This window comes from Neofelis nebulosa, chromosome 2 (assembly GCF_028018385.1).
Source record: "Neofelis nebulosa isolate mNeoNeb1 chromosome 2, mNeoNeb1.pri, whole genome shotgun sequence".
NCBI lineage: Eukaryota > Metazoa > Chordata > Mammalia > Carnivora > Felidae > Neofelis > Neofelis nebulosa.
The window spans coordinates 45,709,044-45,736,469 of NC_080783.1; the positions used below are offsets into that span (position 1 = coordinate 45,709,044).

Consider the following 27,426-nt stretch of genomic DNA (forward strand, 5'->3'; position numbering starts at 1 on the left):
GTTCTGTTTTATAATTCAGGAGCACCAATTGTGTATATATGGAATTTCTGATTTCTCTAGTCATCTAATATTTATCATTGCCTTTGTATATTTGAATAATTGTATTATCTTCCACTTCATTTTTGTGTAAGGACCTCTAACTTGTTCACTATCTCTGTTTTCAGTAATATTTATTACATTTCTTTTATGTTCACATATGACTTTTGTGTTAAATATTTTTAATTTTATCTTCCATTTCTTTTTTGAATATTGATAAACTTACTTTATATCTCCTATTAATATATAAACTTTTGGTCTCATAATTTATTGTGTGATTTGTTAATAGAAATAGCATATACTAATTTTGTTGAGAGTCTGAAGAACTCTTTGTGTAAACTATGTCTCTTGTTTTCTTATGTGTTGTCCTGTTCTTCCTCTGCCTTCTGCTTGCATTTATTTTCTCCTTTTATTTTTTAGTTTCCATGTTGGCAATTATCAGGGCTGGAAATTGTAGAAAAGTAGAGAAAGAACATTAGCAAAGAAACAAGGTAGAAAGGTCTATAGCTTTGACTGAGATTTATTTTCTTGAACACTCTGTCAAGGTCCGTCTTCACTTAGTTCTCAGGATCCATGATTGGCATGACTGACTCTGACATTTGTAGTGAAGCTCTCCTTCTCCTTTCTGCCAACCCATCCTTTCCCATAGACTTTTGAGCTTTGATCTGGTAAATATTAAAGGTCATTTGATTAAGATGCTATGCTACCTCCTCATTCATATATATATATATATATATATATATATATATATATATATTTATTTATTTATTGAAAAAAGTAGAAACTATATGGCTGAATAACTACTATTTGGTGATAGTGCATTGTAGTTGAGGGAATGAACTCTGGAATAAAAAAATACTGGTTTGAAACCCAATTCCAGCCACTGTCTTTGGCTGATTATACTTAACCATTCTAAGTTTTGGTTTTCTTATCTTTGAACGTATCTCAAGATAGTGTTTGCATTAAATGATATAATGCCTGGATAGCACTTAGTAGAATGCCTGGCACAAAGTGTTCAAGAAATGTAATTTTTCTGTATTTTCATTATACGGTTTTGCTTTTAAGCACTCTTAAATGGGTGAAATCCTTATCCACAAGTTGCTAAAGCAAATATCTGCCTTGATCTCACCTGGTTCATTTTTTCTGTTATCATTTTGTATGTCTCTCACCAATACTCTTCTGTATCCAACCAAAACTTAGATGCATTCTGTTTTTGATAGATTGTATCTATCAGGATCCTGGCCAACAAGAAATGAAATCCTCCAAAGGGGTAAAGAAGGATAATGAAAGCACTCTTAACAAAAGTGTGGGAAGGAAAGTAAGACCAATAGCAAATGGTAAAGCACCCAGGGCCAGGGTGCATCTCTAATCCTAAAGGAGAAAAAGAGGAGAGAAGTTACTGGAACCTGGAGAAATACTGCTGTAGGAAAAAGCTACTCCACAGGAATGTAGCCATTCTCTGACCACAGCCTGGCAGGAGGGGGCCAGGAGAATAAATACTCTGACCTCATTCTCTTCCTGCTTTCCAGTTCCCTACTGTGCTTCCCAATGGCCAAACCATAACAAGTAGCCAGAGGACAAGATTGTCTGCTGATGCAACCTATAAATGTCAGCCTCTTGGGGAAAAGAGATGTGCAAAAAGGATGGCAAGTGAATCTGAAGGGGCAAAAGGAGAAAACCAAGTAATCTGTTTCTTCCTTTGGGAATTTATTATATTGGTATAGAAACTCTAACTGTACAAAGTTCTGTAGAGCTGTATTTGTACATAATTTAGACTTTAAATTGAACAACCTTTATCAACTGAATTTTTAGAGTTCTATTTTCTTAAGTGGCTACTCTACAGCTTTGTGATTTGATTAATTCAAAACAATTTTGAAGGTTGTTTAACATTTTAAAGAGAAGAGAAAAAACTAGATTTACCTTAATAAATCTTACTCTGTAGTTACTTATAGCAGTGTCCCCTGGTTCATATTTTTTGCTAGCATTAATCAGATATTTTTACATTTAAGTGTTTAATGACCATTCATATGTGGATTATATAAATCTTTGCTGAGTAAGAACAAAATTAATAAAGTACCCAATAGGGGTGCCTGAGTAGCTGGGTCGGTTGAGCGTCCAACTCTTGATTTCGGCTCAGGTCATGATCTTATGGTTTGTGATCTCCACACTGACAGTGCAGAGCCTGCTTCGATTCTCTCTCTCTCTCTCTCTCTCTCTCTCTCTCTCTCTCTGCCATTCCCCTGCTTGTGCTGTCTCTCTCCCTGTCTCAAAAATAAATACATAAACTTAAAAAAAAAAGTACCCAATCTTCCTTTTTGATCACAGGCCTGCCCAACAATTCATATTTATGGGAATCCAGCTCACAGAAGGTTAGAAAAAATTAATCTTGATTCTTTCTCCTAGCCATAGTCTACTAAAGAGATAAAACATTATGTGAAAGCATACATAATAATATACATCACCATATTACATGTGGGGAGTTAACTATTCAGGTTAATAGGTGCATAGGACTTTGGAGAAGGAAAAGTATTAACTTGGTTAAATGAGTGAATGATTAAATAAAATAGTTGATGAATGAATTATATATTAGGGTAAAATTGGCCTAATGTTAGCCATCATTTCTTTTTTTAAAATTCTTATTTAATTTACATCTAAGTTAGTTAGCATATAGTGCAACAATGATTTCAGGAGTAGATTCCTTAGTGCCTGTTACCCATTTAGCCATCCGCCCTCCCACAACCACTCCAGTAACCCTCTGTCTGTTCTTCATATTTAAGAGTCTCCTATGTTTTTGTCCCCCTCCCTGTTTTTATATTATTTTTGCTTCCCTTCCCTTATGTTCATCTGTTTTGTATCTTAAAGTCCTTATATGAGTGAAGTCATATGATATTTGTCTTTCTCTGACTAATTTCACTTAGAATAATACCCTCTAGTTCCATCCATGTAGTTGTAAATGGCAAGATTTCATTCTTTTTGATTATCGAGTAATACTCCATTGTATATATCACATCTTCTTTATCCATTCATCCATCAGTGGACATTTGGGCTCTTTCCATACTTTGGCTTATGTTGATAGTGCTGCTATAAACGTTGGGGTGCATGTGCCCCTTCAAAACAGCATACTTGTATCCCTTGGATAAATACCTAGTAGTGAAATTGCTGGGTCGTAGGGTAGTTCTATTTTTAATTTTTTGAGGAATCTCCATACTGCTTCCCAGAGTGGCTGTACCAGTTTGCATTCTCACCAGCAGTGCAAAAGAGATCTCTTTCTCCGCGTCCTCGTGTTGGCCATCATTTCTAATGATTACTTATTATTATTACTTATCTATACCCCTCAAAATTGTGACTTACATATGTTCTGAAATGACAGGTAAGGACTCGATTTTCAGGCCTGTAATTTATTTTTCATTTATTATGAAAGCAATTTTCAAATGATTAAATTGACTTCTCACGCATATCATTGAAGAAAATAAATGATTCTAGCCTATAGGTCTACAAACCAATAAATAAAACTTTTTCTTGTCCCTCCCATCTTTCTAGTAAGCCTTCTATCCTGTCTTTCGTTACCACTAGATTTCTGCAAAATTGGTATCTCCTACCACATATTTCCTCTTTTACTATCCATATGTCATCCAAGTTAAAAAATGAACTTCATACAGTTTCGTATTCATAAGGTCCTTTGCTCATAATCAAATAATCACAGAGTGGTGGTAAGAGAGCTCACTTTATTCCAGCAGTACTACAAAATATGAATGATTGCCAGACTAGATTATATACTTATAAATCCATTAATTATCTTAGCTATATATAGTTATATTTATTATATAAAAATAACATTCATCATCCCATCCTCCATATGGAAAATTGGCAGGATAAAGTGTAATATATACTTCTTCCAGGGAGGAGTAATAAAGTCCTAGATCTAAATATATATCATACCAAGGTTTTAAAGGTTAAGGTAGCAGAATAAAAACCAACAAGAGCCTATGGAAAACTTTTCCCACATAAGAGAAAAGCAGTAATCCCATATGGGTTATCTCCATTCCTTAAATATATTGAGGAAATACAGTCTTCATGCACTTGTATGAGCTTTTGCTGGAGTTGTCTTCCCCTGGAAATTCTCATGGCTAGCTATGTTTGTCATTTGACGTTCAGCTTAAATATCACTAATAAACTAAATAGATAAACCTGAATAAACATTATTTTAAAGCCAGTTCAACAGCTGTAACATCCACAACAAAGTATGTGTGTGCCTCCAGGTGCCTTCATTTATCATCCAGAAGCTGGAGAACTTCTGGATGATAGGAACTCTCTCTACTTTCCTTTATTTGTAATATTTTAGATTGGGAACAGCTTAAGTAACTAATAATAAGGGAATAGCTCAATATGTTATAGAATGGATGTGATAGAGTATTATACAGTCATTAAAAGCTGTTCATAGAATTTTTAGTAGCATCCATTAAATTCTTATGTTAACTGGGAAAAAAGCAGTATATTAAGCAAGAGATTACATATTAAAATGTATTCTTGAATAAAAAGTATTTGAAGAGAAATAAATGTTGTAAATGTTAACCAATGATTGTATTAAGGTGGGTGATGGGTTTATAGAGAAATGATTTTTAAAATATTTTCTGCATTTTCTCTTCTCTAGTGTGGGAGGGAAAGCATGTCCTACTTTGTAAACTTGAACATTAAATACTGTATAAACATGTAGAAGAAAAATAGACATGCTTGGACTATGGTATAAATAAGTGTTTCTCAAATTTTTGGTTCGGTCTTAGGAGCCCTTTGTACTTTTATAATTATTGAGGATCCTAAGTAAAGTTTAGTAGATTATACTTATTGATATTCACTATTTTAGAAATTAAAACTAAGAAATTTTTTGTTATCAATGAATTGAAAATAATAATATACCCATTTTGTGTTAACACAAATAGTGTATTATTATGAAAATAGCTATACTTACAGAACAACAAGCTAATGAAAAGAGTGGCACCATTTTACATTTTTGCAAATCTCTTTATATTCAGGCTTAAAAGCAAACAGCATGATTCTCATATTTGCATCTGATTTCAATCTGTTGCCATTTGTTGTAATAGTTAAAGTATATGAAAAAATCTGGCCTCATTTATATATGTACTTGGAAAAGGGAAAACTTCACAGACTCACCCGTAACACCCAAAAAAAGATCTTATGAGCACCCAGGAATGCTTAGACCTTCTGAAGTAGGGATGAACTGGAAGTCAGATCTGGGTTTTAGTCCTGCATGCTTTACTTACTAGTTGTTTAACTTTTGCATGTCATTTAACCCTACTGCACTTAATATTAATTACCTATAAAATGAGATTCTTATCCCACTAGATGTTTGAGAAAATTCAATGGGGTGTAGTTGTGAAAGTCCTTTGCAGTATCAAAACAAAGATCTGGGAATCCACACAGGTCATTTTTGTGTTTTCTCTATGTAACCAAATAAAATCTTTTATAGATAGTTGTGTTTGAAACTCTCATAGTCATAGATAGTAAAGGAATAATATTTAGTTATGTACATTACTTTTAGGCAAATGGAAAGTCTGTTTTTTTTTTTCAGGAGGATATCAGACACTTTCATTATTCTTTCCCATCTTTTCTCTACAAGCACTCTCCTTTTAGTTCATTCTATTTGATCAGCGCTCAGATGGAAGTTCTTTCTGAGTTCAGGCAGTCTGAAGGGAACCCTGCCAAACTAAGGGATTGCTCACTTGTCTTGTCCTTTTACCCACTGAAAATATGTTTTTAATGGCTAAAAATAACTGCAGGATCCCACACTATCCATTATTAAGCAAAGAATTGAATAAGGTTCTTCTCAAACAGTCTGCTTGTAAGAATAGTGATAGCTTATATTTCATTAATTTTTAGAATTTATAAAACTCATTCATGAATGGTTCCTGTAGTAATACTTTGGAATATGAAGGGGCTTTCACTTGCTCATTTTCCAAACAAGGAACTGGGCTTTGCTGATGTATGGAGCTCTCCTTAGGTCAAGTGGTTAGTCAGAGGCTGCCCCAGGACCAGAGCACATATTTCCCATGGCCCAGTATTGCCAGAGAGAATATTCGGTAGAACAGTCCTTTCAGAGAAATCACACTTCAAGTTCTTAATGACAATAAAGGAGTTTTTGTTAGGTTCCTTTTTTTTTTTTTTGAACCTAAAATTAGTTTGATTATACTTGCAATTCATTCCCTTTCTTCAGGATTTGGAATTTGGAATGGTATTTATTTTTCTAAATACTTTAAAGGGCTAGTAACACTCATAGACTTGCATCAGAGAGGGACTTAAAGATATGTTTTCCATTTCTCTTTTCTGTGTTGACTCTCAGGCTGGTGAAAAACCACTTTGGAGTGAAACTAGGAAAGGACATGAGGTTGCTATGTGAAAAACAGAATTCAAATCTATGTATGGTTACTGATTCATGCACATTTTTTCTTGAGCTATGTCTTCTTTTGGAAGCAGAGATATGGGTGTGGTTCTACAAGGAAACCACACAGAATATTAGAAATACATTTTTTTTCTACAAGAATAAAGATGTAGGCATGTTATTGATGTCTTTATGCACCTCTCTATTGACAGAGGGTTCTGGAGAATATAGTCCAGTAGTATATTAGTTTAGTGAAATCATTTAAAAAAAAAACCATAGTACCTTGAAATAGAATAATTAGCACAGATACTGTCTTGAAATACTGACTAGGCTATTAAAAGATGAAAATATTAAAGTCAGGATTAATTGTAATTGGCTTTTAAATATTTCCTGGCCCCTCTTCCTACTTCCTTTACTGTAAATACTTTAAGCTTTTAAAATATTGTGTTTTACTTAAGAAGATTTTAAGTATTAAAATATAAAATATAAATATGCTTTTTAAAACATTAAGTTTTATTCCCCCACTTTGTACTATTGAGTGACCCATGACTTAACTCTGCTAGGCTACTAACAATTTCTTTAAGCCATTTGAATGTTTTCCTCTCTGTCTTTGTCTTTGCTAAGTTCCCTTCAGCTGATCTTTGTTGGAGTGCCATCTATTCTTTGAAGGTCTGCTTAAAGTCTACCACATCCATAAGCTCTTTTCAGATTCCTTATGACTCTATGTCCTTTTACCCTACCCTATTTATCTGTTGTTGTGTGCATTTCTATAATAGAACTCATCCTGGTATTATGTGGATATCACTGATGTGGATATCAGTGCTTGTATCTATTACCACCAAATCAGGTGAGCCCTTGGAGGGCAATGACTATGTCTTATATATGTTTGCATCCTGGAAGTAATATCTCAGTAAATGTGCATTGTGTTGAATTGCATATAACTTTTGAAACCAGAATCCTCACTTCCTTAAGTAGGTAGGATGGATATATTAGGATGAGCCAAGTACATTTGAAACAAGGGTGTGGTGGCCAATGCTCGTGCCTGAGGAGCACAATAACTTCTTAATTCTTTCTTTAACAGATGATTTCCATGTCCCAAGTAATTGAAATAATTTGGAGAGTGTTTAATAGATTCATTAAAAAATGAATCCAGAACAAATTTAGTAAATTAAGTGCACCGTAGCTTCTGGAGCCAACTAATGGGCCTTAGAGATTGACTATAAGATGCAAATTAATAAAGAATCTCTTCTTATAATTAAATGTGTATACATTTAATTGTAGTTAAGGTAACAGGGAGAGAAATTGCCAAAGTTCTAACTGTCCCTTGATTGTTTTAGCTAGGTATAATATTTGTGGAAAAAGAGATTCCAGATGTTCCAGGGATAATTCTCCAGATTCCTCTCATTCCAAAATCATGGAAGTGGAGATGATGCTGAGAGGGAAGACAAGGCACATTTATAAAATCTCACTCATCGAATAATATCTTATGATTGCAATTATTCCAGAAAAAACAAAAGTAAGTCTGTGTAAAACAAGGAAATGAGGTCCATGTGTTCTTCCAAATCTCAGGAGACGATATCATTCACATACTTAAAAAAAATTAAAATAATATACTCTCCAACTAGTGAGTGAAGCCTGTGTTAGTATTTTCTATGCATTAGGAATAATGACCCAATATTTGTAGTAAGTTTTCACAGGAGGCTTTGATTTTCTCATCTTTAGGTGCCAAGGAGGACTCAGATTTATATGAGTGTAGTAACTTCATATCATACACAAAATTAAATTTATAAGTTGACTTTTCACCAACTCTCTTTGTATGGGTGTATATTTTTATGTATGAATATGTACATATTTTACTTAAATAGTAATTATGGCAATATGATCTAAATGTACAGGATGTTTCTGATTTCAAAGCAGTATAATCAATGAGCCATGGGGTACTTGTGGTGTTTAGAACATTGGAAAGAGCCCAAATATCCTTCAACTTATGAATGAATAAAGAAGATGTGGTATATAATGGAATATTACTCAGCCATCTAAAAGAATGAAATCTTGCCATTTGTTAGAGTGTATCATGCTAAGTGAAATAAGTCAGTCAGAGAAACACAAATACCATATGATTTCACTGATATGTGGAATTTAAGCAATGGAACATGAAAATAAGGAAAAAAAAAAAGAGATGGAGACATTCCATAAGAGACTCTTCACTATAGAGAACAAAGTGAGGATTGCTGGAGGGGAGGTGGGTGGGGAGATGGGCTAGATGGGTGATGGATTAAGGAGGGCACTTGTTGTATTGAGCACTGGGTGTTATATGTAAGTGATGAATCACTAAATTCTACTCCTGAAACTATATGTTAACTAACTAAATTTTAACTGACTAAAGTTTAAATAAAAAATTGTAACAGGAAATAAAAGAACATTGAAAAACTTGGATACATAGTGACACATTTTTAATATTTAATTAAGACTTCAATTACTGTGGTCAGAGCTTATCTGAATTCATAATTATATACAGTAAAACATTGGTTTGTGAGCATAATTAATTCCGGAAACATGCTTGTAATCCAAAGCACTTGTATAGCAAAGTTAATTTCCACATAAGAAATAATGGAAACTCAAATGATTCTTTCCACAACCCAAAAATATTTATAGGAAAATGATTACAATACTATAATACAATACAAAGTAATGAAGAAAATACAAAATGTAAAGAAAAACAAATTAACCTGCACTTACCTTTGAAAACCTTCCTGGTTTTCACTATCACTGACAGAATCACTGCTATCTATTGACTCAATGGAATCTTTTCCTGCATGGGGCCATTGTATATGTTCGCACAGATGTTGACTACAGTGCAGTATTAGTAAACTCTTGTCATAAACCATATTTAATGTAACTGGCAATAAGGCAGCAGAGGAAAGGATCTATATCTGTAGGCAGCCTGACCTAGAATGAAACAAAGCATTCCTAAACTTACTTTTGAATGGAAAAGCAAAGGACTGTATTTTTTGAAGTGACAAAAAATACACTAGTGCCAGTTGTGGGCACCTTCCAAGGTTCAGAAAAATCACTGATTTCTGCCAAACACCATGGTCTGAGACTGAGTATTTGGGCAGGGGAGATGATCACCCACAATCCTGCAGTGAGAGAGAGAGAGAGAGAGAGAGAGAGAGAGAGAGAGAGTGAGTTCTTGAACAACGGACTGTGAGATCATGACCTGATCTGAAGTCAGACGCCCACCGAACTGAGCCACCCAGGCGCCCCTATATTTTTTATTCAATAATGTCATCTTATCTCATTAATGATTATTAAAGTACTTGCATACTATAAATAATTTTGATAGTAGGGATTGTGAAATTCCTGCTTTTCAACATTGATTTAAGACTTACTACTGATGGTCCTTTCCCATTTGATATATCTACATTGGGGAGAGAGAGATGGGATGAATCTTTTTATTACTCACAGATTATCTAAAGAAGTATTTAAAAAATCATTTTGAGGGGCCCCTGGGTGGTTCAGTCAGTTGAGCATCCGACTTTTCATTAGTTTGAGTCCTGCATCAGGCTCACTGCTGTCAGCACAGAACCCACTTCAGATCTTCTGTCTCCCTCACAATCTGCCCCTCCCCGGCTTGTGCTCGCTCTGTCAAAAATAAATACTTAAAAGATATTGGTTGGAATGCTTCTGACATATTGATAACTGGTATATTTTTTTTATTCAAACACTGAACACAAATATGAAATGTAAAACAAAACTACAGCATAAATGAACTTCAAATGGCAATTTTATATAGAATGCTATTCTTTCCTAAGAGCCAATTTACAAAAACTTCTTGCATATTCTCTCAAAGGCAGAGAACTCCACAGCTCAGCAGATAGCACTGAATTTACTAAAGGGGCTGAAGCAGTAGTTTGCCCCAATACACAGGAAAATTTTAAATATTAAACAAAGTGCTGATGGACTTGGGAAAGGTGATAAAATATGCTACATTAATTTCCTTGCCCTCTACTTCCCTCTCCATCCCAAGGACACAATTCCCAGACCTCTGACGGCCAGATAATTGTCAACTGAACAATGTTAAGAACTGAGTCTGATGGACTGAATGACTCCTTATTTTGTTGAGAAGCAACTTGACTCTGAGGCTTTTAATATTTTGAAAGGAGTATATGGAACATAACAAGCTCATTTGGTATAAATGGCCTTTGGTGTCATTGAGTTTCTGGACAATTTCTCCTTTGTAGCCTGTACCTAGCCCTGCCATCTAAAAAGTTTCCCTCAGGGGAAGCCCTGACTCATGGACTCTCATTTGAGCTACAGAGAATTGTCTATTCCAATACAAACAATTATCCATGTTTTAGGATTTATTAGGCTTAGTAAACAATGGATTAATGGTTAAGAATGAAGGAATAAACTTAAAAATATAAACATAGAAATTTAAGAAAAGGAATGAACAGCTGATACATGCTAAGCATGGATGAAAACACAGAACCAGACAAAAAAGGCTACCCACTGTGTAATTTCATTTATATAATATTCTGGAAAGTCAAAGCTATAGGGACGGAAATCAGATCAGTGGTTCCCAGATGCGGATGGGAAAAGATCGACTCCAAATGGAAGAACTTTTGGGGGTAATAAAATATCCTCTAGATTGTGAAGATGGTTACATGATTGTATGCATTTGTCAAAACACAAGGAAATGTACACCTAAAAAGGTGAATCTTGCTCTATTTAAAGCATGCCTTGGGGCACCTGGCTGGCTCAATAGAGCATGTGACTCTTAATCTTGGGATTGTGGGTTCAAACCCCACGTTGGGTGTAGAGATACTTAAAAATAAAAAAAAATTTCAAAACTTTAAAAAATTTTTAAAAATAAATCATGCCTTAATAAACACAATATAAAAGAAAAAAAAAGAATGAGGATTGAATTAGTGGAGCATACTGTTGTGGATAATTAAACTTCCTTCTATTTACCTTAGGTTTTCATCTTTATATAAATGTTAACAATTAAGTGTTATTTTATCAAGAATTTTTAAAATGTTTATTTATTTATTTTTAGAGAGAGAGAGAGAGAGCTAGTAGGGAGGGGCAGATAAAGAAGGAGAGAGAAAATCCCAAGTAGGCTCTGTGCTGAGCAGATTGATTGATGCAGGGCTCAATCAAGAGTTGGATGCTTAATTGACTAAGTCACCCAGGTGCCCTGTTTTGTTTTTTTTTTCAGATTCCATATGTAAGTGAAATGATATGGTCTTTGTCTTTCTCTGACTTATTTCACTTAGCATAGTATCTTCGAGTTCTATCCATGCTGTCCCAAATGACAAGATTTCATTTTTTATGGTTGAGTAATATTCCATTATATATATATTAACAGTTAAATTTTATTAAAATTTTTTTTTAACATTTATTTAGTTTTGAGACAGAGATAGAGACAGACAGAGCACGAGTGGGGAAGGGGCAGAGAGAGAGAGGGAGACACAGAATCTGAAGCAGGCTCCAGGCTTTGACCTGTCAGCACAGAGCCCGAGGCAGGGCTCAAACCCCTGGATCATGAGATTGTGACCTGAGCTGAAGTAGGATGCTCAACTGACTGAGCCATCCAGGCTCCCCAATAGTTAAATTTTAAACTATTGTAATGAGAAATTAAATGAGAATAGAATGATAAATTATGTGTTTTATTTTTAAAGAAGCACTAATGAGGTTATGTGTTTTTATTTAACTGGCACTTAGATATTACTTTTATGCCAGACCTTATCTAAGAGCTTTACAAATATCAACTATTTAATCCTCCTAAAAACCCAATGAGGTAGGCAATATTATATTTTCATTATGCAGACAAGGAAACTATGCAGAGAAGATATGCAATGTTTTCATGGTCACCTAGCCGGTAAGTAGTGGGCCAGGATTTGGACACCGTCAGTCCAGCTTCAGAGTCTGTGCTCATAACCACTACACTTCTGCAAAATTTATTGTTACTATTGTTATTATTTTATATAACAAAATATATTATATATTTTTTACCTTTATTGAAGTATAAGTGATAAATAAAATTATGTATCTTTAAGGTGTAGAAAGTGATTTTATATATATATACACATATATGTTTATATATATATACACATTGTGAAATAACAACTATAATCAAGTTAATTAACACATCCATCATCTCATATAATTATCTTTTTGTGTGTGTGGTGAGAACATTTAAGACCTACTCTTTTAGCACATTTCAAGTATACATAGTCACTATGCTGTACATCACATCTCATTTCTGCAGACTTTTTTGATACTGCCTTTCCAGTTAGTAAAAATCTGAATTATAGTTTAATTATCATGAGGTACAATGGATAGAGTGCTAGGATTCGGAAGCCTATGTTTGAGACTGTTTGCATTGTGTAACTTCTGAAAAGTCACTAATCTCTCTGAATCCCAGTATAAAACGTGATTATCCTGACCATATTACTTTACTGGGTTATTGTGAGTCTCAAAGACTATGTATGAACTCAAATGGTATGTAAAGAGTAGGATGCCACACAAGCCAACATTATTTATCAGGTAGGTCACTTAGTATTTTGGCACACAGAATGCTCCATAACTTCTAAATGTGACTATTGATTGCCTCAGGAGATAAGACTGTATTTTGGAATGTAAAATTGCAAACTTTTCTCAAAATATGACTTACTCTGAAACATATTTACATTAAAATGAAAGTTCATAACATAAGAAGTTAACAATTTCCAATACAAAAAATTATTTCTAATTATGCCTGGGTGTAGGAAGATGTATTTTTATTACAAATACTCAGCTAGAGGTAAGCTATATTTATAAAGTTTGGATACGGATAGCATTCGTGACTAAATATGTTGGTTCATATATTTGTTTACTTGGAAAAATGTGGTGCTAAATACATTTCAAGGGATTCTCCCAGTGTTGTCATTTGTTTAAAAAAAAAAAAATCAGTGATGGAGTTTAAGCTAAGGAAATAAACATCATATAATGTCTTTGAACCTCAACTCCTTATTATGAAAAGACTGTGCAGCCAGAGTTCTACACCTGGATCTGGTAATTTCTTGATGTATGACACGCCATGAGTTATTTAGTTTCTATGAGCCTCAATTTCCTTTCTTCATGTGTAAAACAGGGAAAATAATAGCACTTACCCCATAGCATTGATTTAAGGATTAAGTTAATACATATAAAACGCTTACATAGTTTTTGCAACAAGTACTTAATACATTTTACCATTATTACTATTGTTATGGTTATTATTTTCAGTGACTTTCTGCCAGAAAGAGAGTATATTCATAATATGCAGACTTTTTCTCTTCAGAAATTATGGTTATGGTATTTCATAGCATATATGTGCAGAGATCCACCTAATCAGTTCTGTGCCGTTCTTCTATTTTGTTACCCATTGCTCTTCCTAGCTGAGCTATTGCTTTCACCAGGACCATCATTTTCCTAGTCCTCTGTGTTGACATCTTAGAACCATTTTCATTTGTTTCACTGCCACTTCTGTCCTGGCCTTTCAATCATCAAGTTCTACTGATTGTTTACCAAACAATATGGGTTCAACAAATAACCGTTGGGCAAATATAAATAACCAAACAATATCTATAATATCAGGGAGCTTCCAATTTGATAGGGGAAACAGACATGTAAATATAATGTGGTGTTAGAGTAGTTTGTACAGAACATGGTGGCCAGTTCTATGAAGGAACAGGCTGGTTTGTCCGCGTGGAGGGTGAGGTGGTAAAATTTGAGCTTTGCCGGCTCTATCATGCTCTTCGTTGGCAGAGATGTCCTTTCAACTTTCTTTATCTAATTTCTCAGTGATTTTATTTCCAAAATACATCTTGAATCCCTCTGCTTCTTTCTATTTTCACTGCATTTCCCTAGTCCAAGAAACCATCATGTTTCGTTTGGTGTAAAAGTCCTTCCTAACTTGTATCCTCACTTCCATTCTCGCCTTGCTAAAATACATTTCTCATAAGTCATTTAGATTAAAAAAAAACAGTACTAATACTAGAGCACATTATTCCTCTGTTTAAAACTCTTTAATAGGGGTGCCTGGGTGGCTCAGTCGGTTGACTGTCTGGCTTTGGCTCAGGTCATGATCTCACAGTTTGTGGGTTTGAGCCCCGCATTGGGCTCTGTGCTGACAGCTTAGAGCCTGGAGCCTGCTTCAAATTCTGTGTCTCCTCTCTCTCTGCTCCTCCCCCGCTCACGCTCTGTCTCTCTCTCCTTCAAAAATAAATAAAAACATTAAAAAAATTTTTTTAAAAACTCTTTAATAGATTCTCATTGCACTTAGAAAAAAAATCTAAACTCCTCTTCACGATCTGTGAGACTTTACCAACAGACTATCGCCATAAAGGCTTTCTTTTTATTTTTGCATATTCAAAGTTTATTCCTATGTTTGATAGGAGCAATAATGGCCTTCCAAAGATGTCCATGTCCTAATCTCCAGAAGCTGTGAATATGTTACCTTTCATGTCAAAAGGACTTTGCAGATGTGATTAAGGATCTTGAGATGGGAGAAATTATCCTGAATGATATAGGTGGAAACAGTATAGTCATATGTGTCCTTAGAGCCAGAGAACCTTTCTTGCCTGTGGTCAGAGAAAGACGTGGTCACAAAAATAGTGTCAGAGTGATGCTATGTTGCTGGCTTTGAAGATGGAGGAAGAGGCTGTGGGAACGTGAGTGACCCCTAGAAGGTTGAAAAGGCAAGGAAATGGATTCTCTGCCAGAACCTCTAAAAAGGAATGCAGGCCTGCTGACACCTTGATTTTGGCCCAATGACACCCAGACTTCTGACCTACAGAACTATAAGATGGTACATTGTATTGTTTTAAGCCACTAAGTTTGTGATAATTTTTATGGCAGCCATAGAAAATTAATATATAATTCCAAGCCACATACACCTGCTGTTACCTCTGTTTAGAATGCCATTTTTTCCCCCCGTTCTCTAGTGATAGAGCCTTTTTCAAATTTTAGGTCTCAGATTCCCTGTTACTTCTTTCAGATGGCCCTAATCTTCAGCATTCTTCCCACCACCACCTCCTGAACAACTCTAAAACAACACACTCTTTATTTCCTTCATGGCATATCATTGTCTGGAATTACCTGTTTTCATATTTACTCACTTATTTATTATTGTTTTTCCACTCAAGGTTGTAAGCTCTCCAGCATCAGGGACTTTGTTTGTGTTGTTCACAGATATATCCTCAGTTCCTGGAGTAGAACCTGGCAAATAATAGGTATTCAACAAATATTTGTTGAATAAGGGAATGAACTAGACAAGGGAAATGGTTATTTCAGGCAAAGGTCAGAGCCTGAGCAAAATTCTGAGGTGTGAAACTGCTTATGTGCCTGGGAAAATTTATGTTTCCAATGGCTGAAGCCAAAAGAGGAAAACAGAAAGAGATGGGAACCAAGAAGTAGGCATTTTCCTCCTCCCTGTGCCCTCCTTTCTCCCCTCCTCCTCCTTCCCTCTTAAAATATTATGTCACTATATCTTGTAAGTACTTGGGAGTTAATGTAGTTTAGGGTTTTTTTCTTTTTTTTTTTTAGAAGGGGAAAATAATTGAGTGAAGAAACATGTAATAAAGCCAACAAGACTTGGCAATCAATTGGATGTATGTTGAGGGAGAAGGAAGGGTGTCTTCCTATGTTCCTGATCTTTGGGATATAATAATGGTGGCAGTGTTAATGGGTACAAAGAACAGTGAGAGATAATGGTTTCATTTTGGACTCTTTGAGCTTGGTGAACTTGTTCAGAGGAAGATGTTCAATGCAGACACTTAGAAATACAAGTCTGCAAGAGCACTTGGTTGGCTCAGTAGGTTGAGCATCAGACTTTGGCTGAGGTCATGATCTCATTATTTATGAGTTCAAGCCCCACATAGGGCTCACCGCTGTCAGTGATGAGCCCCTTCGGATCCTCTGTCTCCCTCTCTCTGCCCCTTGTGTATGCAGCACCATCTTAAAATAAAAAATAAAAACTAAAAAAAAAGAAATACAAGTCTGCAGATCTATAATTCAGGAAGAAAGCCTTGACTGGAAGTCGTTAGCATGTAAATGAAAATGAACTCCAGGGATCTAATAATTAATATAGCCCAAGAGAATGGGCAGCATAGGTAACATGCTGATGGGACAATGTTGGAAAAACACAATAACTCTCTGAAAGGAATTAGAAAAGGATGTTTGACCAGAAAAGCAAGGAATATAAGAGGAGTATGTAGGACCAGGGAGTCTTGAGAGGAAGGAGTTTCAGTAAGAAGGGAATAGTCAGAGTATCAAATACTATAGGGAAGGAAGATGAAAAGTCTTTGGGTTTATCAATAAAGAGATATGGATGTCTCTGGTACTGCTGGCGATGATATTCTAATGCAAAGGGTGAAGTATAACTGAGGGGTGAGGGAGTAGAAGGGGAAAAAAGAGACTACACAAGATGAGTACTTAAGGGAAATCTTTGGGGTTTTTTTGTTTCTTTTTTGAGGATAGAGATGACACAGAAAAATGTCCTGCAGGAGATGTGAAGGGATGGGATAAAGAGGACCAAGGGAGGGGTGCCTGGGTGGCTCAGTTGGTTAAGTGTCTGACACTTGGTTTTGGCTCAGGTCATGATCTCACAATTTGTGAGTTCAAGCTGAACTGTACTGAAGGCATGGAGCCTGCTTGGGATTCTCTCTCTTTTCTTCTCTTCCTGTCCCTCCCCTTGCTCATGCTCTCTCTTGCTGTCTCTCTCCCTCTCTCTCTCAAAATAAGTAAACTAAAAAAAAAAAGGAGTGTCAAGGGAATGATCAACTGTGAGGGTGCTGAGACATCTTTTCTCTGGAGACTGGAAATATTGGTGTCAGGCAGATCTAAGACGTAGGAAGAAATAAACATACTCACTTGGGAGTCAGACATCTCTGGTATAGAACCCTAAACCCTAAATCTACCACTTAGTAGCTGAGCAAACTGGAGCAGGTAAATTTCTTTGAATCATAATTCCTTATATATGATTTGAAAAAATAATAACTTTCAAGGTTGCTATGGAAATTGAATTGGTAAATGCTTACTCAGGAGGTGTGTATTATTATCATGTGTATACTTGGGAAGGGCTTCACTGAAATTGAGATGGATTTATGAGCTCCCCACGTAAGCACTGAGGCCTAGAATCAGTTTTTCAAGGACTAAGAAATGGTTGAGTCCTCTATCCTGAATGCAACCACATCTATAAAACAGACACACCTGGTGAACACCTGTGTACGTTTTACTCTTGCAAATTGTAATGTAGGATCCTAATAGATGATAGAGGAAAAGCCTGAGTCACAAAGCTCCCAGAGACAAGCTAATGTATCACAGCTGTCCTGAGAATATTTGCTGTGTCCCCATCATACCATGTGCTTTTGGTTTGATAGGAAGAAGAGGCTGAAGCTGGAGGGAACCGTGAGAGGCTGAATTGCGTTTTTAATCTTTCTTGTAAAAGTGAAAAATTAAACTGAGAGATCCAGGGTTCCAGGTGCTTGGAAAGTTGAGCCCCTCTGGAATATTTCTCCAGAGATTCTAGCTCCCAGCTAAAATTCAAAGGTTCTTGGATTTCTTCTATTAAAAGTGATCATGTATTACTTAGCTAATTGCACTCTATAATCTGTCCTTTCTCTGAATTTCTACTGGCCTTAATGCACTCCCCAATGTATTTATATGCTCTGGCTTATGTTTCTTTGTTTCATGTAAATTTATCTTTTTTAGCATCTACTTGTGTTCCTTGATGACAATGGGACAAGGCCTTCAGTTATTTCGTGTCGTTTTCTCCCTCAGTGCTTTGTATGGTGCAAGGTACCTGATCACTGCGTAGTTACTATAAGCAGTTGGCTCACCTGTATTGTATAGGACAGCCACTCTGGGTCTAGGTGTACTCAAGGCAGTGAATGTATTAGATCATGTACAACACTCAGAGGTCATTAAGATCTTGGCAAGCAAGAGGGGTGGCACAAAAATTCATGAATATTGCTCTTAAAGGGCATGTGCAACTGGGACTACCACAGTCCCTGAAAGACTGGTGTAGGAATAATAACTCCACCATCGACTCTTATGTAGCTCTTTGCAATTTGGAACTTAGTTAATAATACACTACTCATTTTAGTGTCCCTAAACCTTAAACACTGGTCAAGGCAGAGCCCTTTTCTCAAATGAGAAAATGGGAGTGCCCAGAGATAAAGGACTTTGTGTTTACGAAATTGGTAAGTGGCAGAGCTGTTGTTGAAAATGAGACTTGCTGGATCCAAATGCAGTATACTTCCCATTCCTCTACACTAACATAGTCGACTAGTTTTCTACGTAATAAAACTTTCTGGGCCAAAAGGGATCTGCAGATGTGTTCCACTAAACAAGAGATGTGGAGAAATGCGGAGATCATCTTAATTCAAAGTAGGATGCATCACAAATTCATTCATCTCAAGCAGTTTCCTTCACCTGAAGCTTACCTGGGCACAGTTTTAATAGTCCCCTTCCAGAATCTGGGAAAAGAAACTGAATCTGGAAAAAGAAACACAGTCTGTCAAGGAGACAAGAATACTTCCTCTTCAGTGAAAAGAAAGGGTTAAAATTTGATCCTTTGTAAGTTTAAGGTGGACAAGAGTCCTGAATTTTCTAGACACCAAAGAGTAGGCAAAAAGGCTGTGTAGCTTATAGGGAAAAAAGTGAAGGGGTGTGTGTCTGGGGGAAGGATTAGGGAGGGGAGACTAGGACTATTTCCTTCTAACAGGCTTTCTGTTAAAAAACAAAAGAAAGAAAGAAAGAGAAAGAGAAATAAACATTTGTTCCTGTGATTAAGCCCTCATTTGTGTTTAAAACATAAATGAAGTAGGGACAGTTCAAGGCACAGAGGCGCGTGTTCTGATTTGGTTGTTTACCATCAATCAGACCGTTGCTTGGCAGACACTGGATGGTTATGAGCCTGAACAAGCTGAAAAGGGGCAGGAAAAGAAGTGGAGGCAGCATTCTTCCTATTTAAAGCTGCATCGCTTGAAAAAAGTTTTCTCAGACTGTGCTGGAGCTGGTGCTGAAAAAGGGGGTTTGCAAAGGCTGCCCTGGGGCTGGTGCTAAAAGAGCCCGCAGCTGACTTCATGGTGCTACAATAACCTTAGAATCTACTTTTCACTCCCAGGAGGACCCACATGTCTAATATTTAGACATGATGGCAAACTGGGTGGAAGCAAGACCTCTCCTCATTCTTACTGTTTTATTAGGGCAGTTTGTCTCAATAAAAGCCCAGGAAGAAGGCGAGGATGGTGAGTTTGCTGTTTGCTTTGCTTGTGGTGTTTACTGCACGGTTTGGGAAATAGGTGGAATGTTAAGCCTCGGGAAGGAAGAGCGTGAAGAGGAAGTTCTGGTTTGAAGTTGAGAAGGGGGCTGACAGATTTGCACCTGGGAAACGGCTCTCTCTCGGAAGACAATCAGGATATTTGTAAATGCGGAGCTTCTCCATCTGCCGTTGGGCTGCATGTTTCTGGGAAACCTTAGAAGTCCTTTTGCCTGAATGTGGACAGTGGGAAGTTTAAAAGAAATGGAGAGTGCTTAAAACGGAGCACTAAAAGCACTTTTAGTCAGAGGAGTTCTGTTCTGTGGGCTGGAGTTTTCAGAGCAAGGAAAAGTCGCAGCAGGAGCTGGGTAGGGTGGAGTCTTTTTTGTACGGAACTTCAGCTGCTTCATACAATTCTTTGTTTAGAAAAACCTCTGCAGCCACTCTGATAACTGATTTTTCTTTGTCTTTGGCTCCTTATTCTTTTCTCTTTACAGACTTTTACTTCTTTCCCATTTTCATTTGTGATCTTAAACCACTTTTGCTTACTGAGAGACAGTCTCGTTTACTTGTCCGTGACAGAGGCTGATAGAAGCCAGATTTCTTAAACAGTGGTATTTTCCCACCCTACTGACTTGATTATCAGGACAGTGGTGTCTCCCTGCTGGATGGCGGAAGGCTGCAAATCGGCATGCCTTATATATAATGTATTTATCATGGAGTATTTGCATGGGCATTATCCTTTAGACACAAGTTTCATTTCTTTTTTCTGATTTAAGGCAAATCTTGCCTGGTTACCGATTTTTTTTTTCCTATGCAATTTGCTCATGGTTAGAGTTGGGTGGCATGGTATGGTTAAGCAAAAATGCATGGCTGCTATAGAATATAAGAAAACATTTAAATTGGTTCCACTGATTATTAAATCCTTATTCTCCAGACATGTTTTTTTTCATAATAGACCATATAGATTTTCATAACTATTTAACATCAAACTCAAGCTTTTAAAACTTAGCACATTTAAACTTTTCTGTTATTGTCTTTTATATATATATTTGAGTGTATATATATATATATATACAGATATATGCATATGTGTGTGTATATTTTTTAATACCTGCTTCTGTGTATTTTTGCTCTGAAGATGTTCATAAAATTAATCTACAGGCCACAAGGTCTAAAAATCATTTAAAGAGTGAAAATAAGAATGTGAAATGAATACCCAACAATCTGTCCAGAGTCCCATAGAGGGGGCACTTTCTAAAATCTTGTAACTTTTTACGTTACTTTTTATGTTTTAAAAAACGAGGCAATTCATAAAAGGTAAAACTGTTGAGTTTCTTTGAAATGGTGTGAAAAACATTAGTTGTTTGGAGGGGAGGCGAAAATAATTGAATAGGTACTAGGAGTCAGGAAAGGGGAGGAAAAAATATGGAAAAATTACAATAGAAATAGCAAATTTAATTATAAAAGGAACAGTTCACTCCCCTCCCCCACCAAAACAATCAACAACTTTAGTTTAAAACTTAATTAACACAATTTTCCATGTCAATATACTTTAAAATAAACAACTTACTTTTATAAAGTGTGGAAATAATTGATCATGTGAATAAACGAAAAGAGTGTTTCATAAGGTATATGGAATAAGCCATATGTTAAAAGACTTTCCCAAATAATTGTAATTACTCTGTAGGTGTTATTGAAAAATAAGGAGAGTTTAATGTTTTCTAATATTAATTTACCTAAATTTTAGAAATTTGATATTTGGTACAAAACAGTCTCCATCTCCATACCAACCCCTCTTCCCCCTATATAACCAAACAGCACAGCAATCGGAATCCCAAACATCAGATTTTACAGAAAAAGTATAATTCCGTACATACACATGGTAAAACTTAAATTCCTCTGTTTTATTACTCAACCCAGGAGAAAATATGTGATAAAAATTCAATAGCAATAGAAAGTTGTATGGCCCAAATTAAAGGTAATATACACAAGAATTCCAGAATCTAGTATATTCAGAGTTTTGTAACTTGTATTGTACTTACTTACTGTTCATATTTTGGTTTCAGTTGTATTGAATGGATACTTGGCAATACTTTATTCCCCCTGTTCAGGCTTGACACAAGCTTAATAAAAGTGTCAGAATTTTGAAACTCCATGTGATTTTAAGTTTGGGGAAGAGTAAGTTCAAGTAAATGCTTTAAACTAAAGAAATAGCTAAGGTTCACAGGCAAAACAAGTATATTTTTCAAATTTTGGCTATAACTAATTGATATAATGTGGTAGTGATTTTGTGTAAAAATATGTCCCCTTTGAAATGTAGACACATGTTATCACAGGTAACTACATGTTTACAAGCTTTTATAGTTTTCTTTTCAAGACTTCAAAGTATATTTTTTATCTGTTTGACTGTGTTTATTTACCAGAAATGTCAACATAAGCACAGTGTCTGCCTGATAGAAATACTTATGAATGATGAGATAAGAGTAAATAAATAAAGTTTTAGGACATATAGGCCCAGATAATTACTACCTATCAATTAATATAAGAACTGAATTAATTTTTCACATTCCTAAGAACTGAAGGGAAGTTGGGCTAACTTTAGCTGACACTATTCAGTAACAAGAAGCAGAGTTAAGAAGACAAAATCAGCTTTTCATGAGTTTTGGGGTATATGTGTCTGTGATGGTGGTGGTGGGATGCTTTAAAAGATTCCCCATTTAGGGGCGCCTGGGTGGCTCAGTCGGTTAAGCGCTGACTTCGGCTCAGGTCATGATCTCATGGTTCGTGGGTTCGAGCCCCGCGTCAGGCTCTGTGCTGACAGCTCAGAGCCTGGAGCCTGTTTCAGATTCTGTGTCTCCCTCTCTCTGACCCTCCCCCATTCATGCTCTGTCTCTCTCTGTCTCAAAAATAAATAAACGCTAAAAAAAAAAAATTAAAAAAAAAAGGTTCCCCATTTGTTTTTTCTAGGAGAAAATACTATGAATTTATAGTAATTTTTATACTCCTAAACAAAGGTCTAACACCTATTGAGTTATGCACATTTTTGTTATTAGAAATGGACAGACTTAATCTGAGAATATAATCTTTGATATGAATCGTTGATTTCAACAACAGAGAAAGAATGGGGAGAAGGAAAGGTGCAGCATTGTACCATTTTATTTCCAGAGACCAGGTAGGTGACATAAACAACTGAAGCAAGTGAGTGTTTGTATATCAACAGGGGATGATGGGCCTGTGGAGAACTGAAGATGCATATGCCCACTTTAAGGCATTCAAAACCAGTGTTTTCCAGAAAGCATTGCATAAGCCAAATACAATATCTCTGAGCGCCAAGTCTGGCTCATGGACCATAAATTTGCAACCCTCTTGTTGCAACCCTACACTGATATCCTGGACCCAAGCCAGCTTCTGATTACTAAGAGATGAAGGGCTCAGAGTCCTTTTTATATCATGGTTTCTTCCATTTTTATGCCACATCTACCATTTATCTCATTATTATAATACAAACTTGAAGACACAAGTGCTCATTACTTAGTACTACTTGGCCCAGATTGTTTTAAATGGTACTTAGTACATTACTAAGTAGTACTTGGATTGGATCATTTTATAGGAAGTAGAGAATATGAATACATAGCTTACGATACTTGAAAATTCATAAATTGTTTTAAACTCATTAATTGAAATAGATACTTTGGATTATGTAGGACATACAACCTTTTCTTTCATAGTGGATGTTTTAATCTAGGTTCAGCTGCATATACCAGAATGCAATTGTTTAAATTTTTTTTAAAGTGCTTTTTTTTTTTTTTTTAATAAAAGAAAGTTTTAGTTAGGTAGTGAAAGGCTGGTATATTAGCTGTACAAAGTCATCAAAGACTCCGTCTCTTTCTAGTTCTCTACTCTCATATTCCTGGGGTATAATCCTTGATGTTATGGTCTTAGATGGCTGCTGGATTTCCAGCCGTTACATTTACTTTCCAGGCATCTGGATAGAGGATGAGAGACGAAGGCTGTGATTCTGTCTTTATTCATGGAGGCTATTAAGTCTTCATCCCACTTCAACTTACTTGTGGCCAGAATTCAGTCATATGGTCACACAAAGCTACAAGGGTGGCTGGGAAATGCAGTCTTTTAGGTGAGTAGCACTAGCAGCGTACTCTACTGAATAGAATTATGTTACGAAAGAAATAAAAGAGAGAATAGCTGTTAGGAGGCAAATATAGTCCCAACCGCAATGAGTGTAACTGTCACCCACTTTCATTGGAATAGATCTAGTTTCACTGGGCAGGATATAGTTGTGTGACCAGATATACCCTTGTTATTGGTCACTTCCAAGTAGTCCATGAAGCCAAGAACATTGGATGGCACTTAAATTAGACTGCAGCTTTTTGCTTTCTAATTCTTTTAAAATACATTTAGAAGTACCTATAACTTTTATCCAAACTAAAGTGAGGCTTTATTTTGAAGAGTATATCTCTCTCTATAGATGTAGACTGGTAGATTGATAGATACAGATAATTTTTTATATTGACAGAACAACATGTGCATTGACCATGACTCTTTAGGTTAGTGGGTAAGCAATCCACAGATCCACATTGAGCTGGCTGAATAATCATCTGAAGAGCTTGTTACTGATATAGATCTAGGCTTCCCTCTTTTCCAGATATCTTGATGTAGATGGTTTGGATGGGATTTGGGAAGCTGTCTAGGTGATTCTGATTCCTGTTGGTTAACCACTATACTGCATCTCTGCCTAACATTGTTTTGATATTGACGTGGACCAGTTGGCTTCTTGTTCCAAGACTACACAACTGTGGTGTGGAAATAACTTGCTATAATACTTATTCCTTTCACTTACAAAGTTGCCTAATTAAAGTTTGTAGAGAAACTGTGGCAAATTCACCACTGTGGCATTTCTGGAAAAATAACGCAATGCCCAAATCTTCTTCACAGCAGTTAGGTAAATCATTCTACTATGCAATGAGTACATCTTATTAAAATATATTTCCAGGTGGTTATATAATTTTCATTTTCTCTCTTGCTTCCTGTCTTCACATTTTTAGAACACTTTTTCACCACAGGTCTAAAATTCATTGTATTGTTCAGTCTAGAAATGCACATAATGCTGACTGTGAGGTAACAACACAAAGAGAAATCTTTGTTTTGAGTAGCTGGGACTTACAAGTTTGGAATAATGTTAATCTATGGCCACAGAAAAAAATCTTTTTTAAACAATGTTCTCCTACTTGAAGGACAATCCATACATCATCAGTGGCCTTTTATCACATTCATAAAATGTTTAAAAATCAGTCATTTTTTGACCTACTATGTTTTGTTTTGAATCACATTCAAAAATTTAGATTTACATATGAAAGATGTAGTAATGATAGAGGAAAAGACTAAAATTGTTATTAATTGATTTTATTATATAAATTTGGGCAAGTTGTACAAGTTTGTATAAAACAATGGAGTTGGGAAGATATTGACAATTCAGTTTTCCTCCCAATTCCTTTCCATGTAAATTTTACATGTATTTCATCTAAATTTCCTTTAAGATGTTGAGCTGTTATAATCAATATTTTTAGAACAATATTTTTTTTTTTTTTTTGACATTTCCTCAAAATATTTATTATATATTTATAATATAATATAATAATAAACATATTTATTTATTCAGTCTTAAATTAGAACAATATTTTTAATCTACTCTTGCATTTGCTTGACGAGAGGAGCAGACTGTCTTATGGAATATTTTGCCTTAAAATTGTGGCCACATTGGCAGCTTTGATGTTTTTATTATATTTTATTGATGTTCAAAACTAAGCCCTTCCAAAGGAATCAAGTTGTTTTCATCTTATACATAATATATTCTCTAAGGAACAGTGTATAAGATAAATCACAATAATGCAAGATTTTTCTTATCCCCATGTTGCCTTCTACAGAGAAGGTAGTGATATTAACAATATTAATAAATTAAGATTAATGAATTAATGGAAACTTGTCCCTGTAGCTCTATGGTATAATGTTCAAATTCAAAAATGTTTGCATCCTTTTTTTTTTTTTTTTTTTTAAGTTTCTCCTGGGAAGGAGAAAAGACAGTCTCACAGTTCTCTCTCTCTCTCTCTCTCTCTTTTTTTTTTCTTTTTTTTTTCTTTTTTGGGTGTCTGCTCAATCACAGTTATAAACCCAGTTTCAAGAGGCAACAAATATATTTTCAGTGGAAATGTTGCTTGCAACATAAGCATCATAGACTTATTGCAGTCTGCATACTGTAGTAAGGAAAGGAAGCCCAGTCCAACAATCACTGGGAAAACACATGGGTTCTGGTCCATCTCTGCTATTTAGCTGTTTTGCAAACTGCAGAGAGTCCTTTAGTCTCACCAAGCCTTTGAGTCCTCATCTAAAATCAGGGAAAACGTACACACCCCTGTCAATCTGATGGGACTCCTAGGCAGATCACTTGGGAAAATTACCTGAAGGTAATTTTAGAGCACTTAAATGAGACACAGAGAGTGATATTCAATCTGATTTCAGTCATCACCGATACAAACCTTAGTGGTATATTTTTTACTTTACCTAATCTTTGAATTTATTTTGAGACAACTTCTGGATTTGTTCCTCTTCTGTACTTTCTTTATTCTCCATTTCCCAGAGGAACTTGCTCCATCAATCATGTTCTCTTTTCTATAACTACAACCACTCTCTTTCTTTGGTGCTTTTCCCGCTATCTTATAAACAATCTCAGCTCTCTCCCAGGGCCCCTGTCTGGCTCCCACCCTTTCTTAATTCTTACCCTGCCTGCTTTAAAAGAGTAATATAGTTTTCTGTCTCTCCTTCCATGCCCTCACTCATCCCTATGCATTCTGACTTTTGCCTGCTCCCTGTCCCATTCCAGTTAAGCTAGTGGAGTAAGATGAAGACGAAAATGGCGATGTTTCCAGTGGGCTCCTTTTACCTGTCTTATCAGGCCTTTCGCCTTTATTTGATACAATTAACCACTCCAGCTTTCCTGAAAGACTACTCTCTGAAAGTTCTTCCTCTAGCTACCTTACCTTTTCTTCTCAGCATGGGCTCCTTCTCTCCTTTTTTCCCTTAGCACTTTGTTTTCTCAGAGGATTTAGTTCACTGGTCTTCCCTGTATATTCTCTTCCTAGATCCATCTAGGAATCAGTCACTCTCAGGGTTTTGCTTAACAGCTAACTGCTGATAATTCTCAAATCTCTTTCCAATCCTGAACTTCTACATGAACTTCAGAATTCTCCACTGATGGGCCATAACCACTTCAAGTTCAGTGTATCTAAAACTCAACTCATTATCTTTCCCCTAAGACAGGATAATTTTTCCTGTGTATTCCTTATATCAGTTAATGGCAACATCATCTTATCTGGTCACTCCAGCAAAACTCCACAATCAGTTACTAAATTCTTCCGTTTTATCCACTAAATATTTCCTCAATATACCTCTTCTCCCTGTCTTCTCCAAACACCTCAGTTCAGGCCTACATTATATCCCTGGATAATTGCAGTAGCATTTAAATTCCCTGCCTTGCCTCCTGTGTGGCCACTTCCCACTTGCATGTGTATAGACCTCTTCTGTTGCCACTGTGATATAAAAATCTAAATCAAAAAACCTAAAATCTGATCACATCATTACCTTCCCTATAACCTTCTATTGACTCCAATAATTTGGGGAAAGAATAATG

General features: G+C 35.8%; 1 protein-coding gene across 2 annotated transcripts in view; it reads left to right on the forward strand.

Annotated features, from left to right (window-relative positions):
* Positions 1-27,426, forward strand: part of COL5A2 (collagen type V alpha 2 chain) — a 193,751-nt gene that overhangs the window by 24,959 nt on the left and 141,366 nt on the right. Inside the window, exon 1 of one of the 2 annotated variants that reach the window (XM_058711571.1) lies at positions 19,394-19,710. The exons of the other annotated variant lie outside the window; for it this stretch is intronic. Within the exon in view, the coding sequence (XP_058567554.1) occupies positions 19,614-19,710 (97 nt within the window). The 5' untranslated portion in view covers positions 19,394-19,613. Of the gene's footprint in view, positions 1-19,393; positions 19,711-27,426 lie in introns of those variants that run through there. 2 annotated transcript variants of the gene reach the window in all.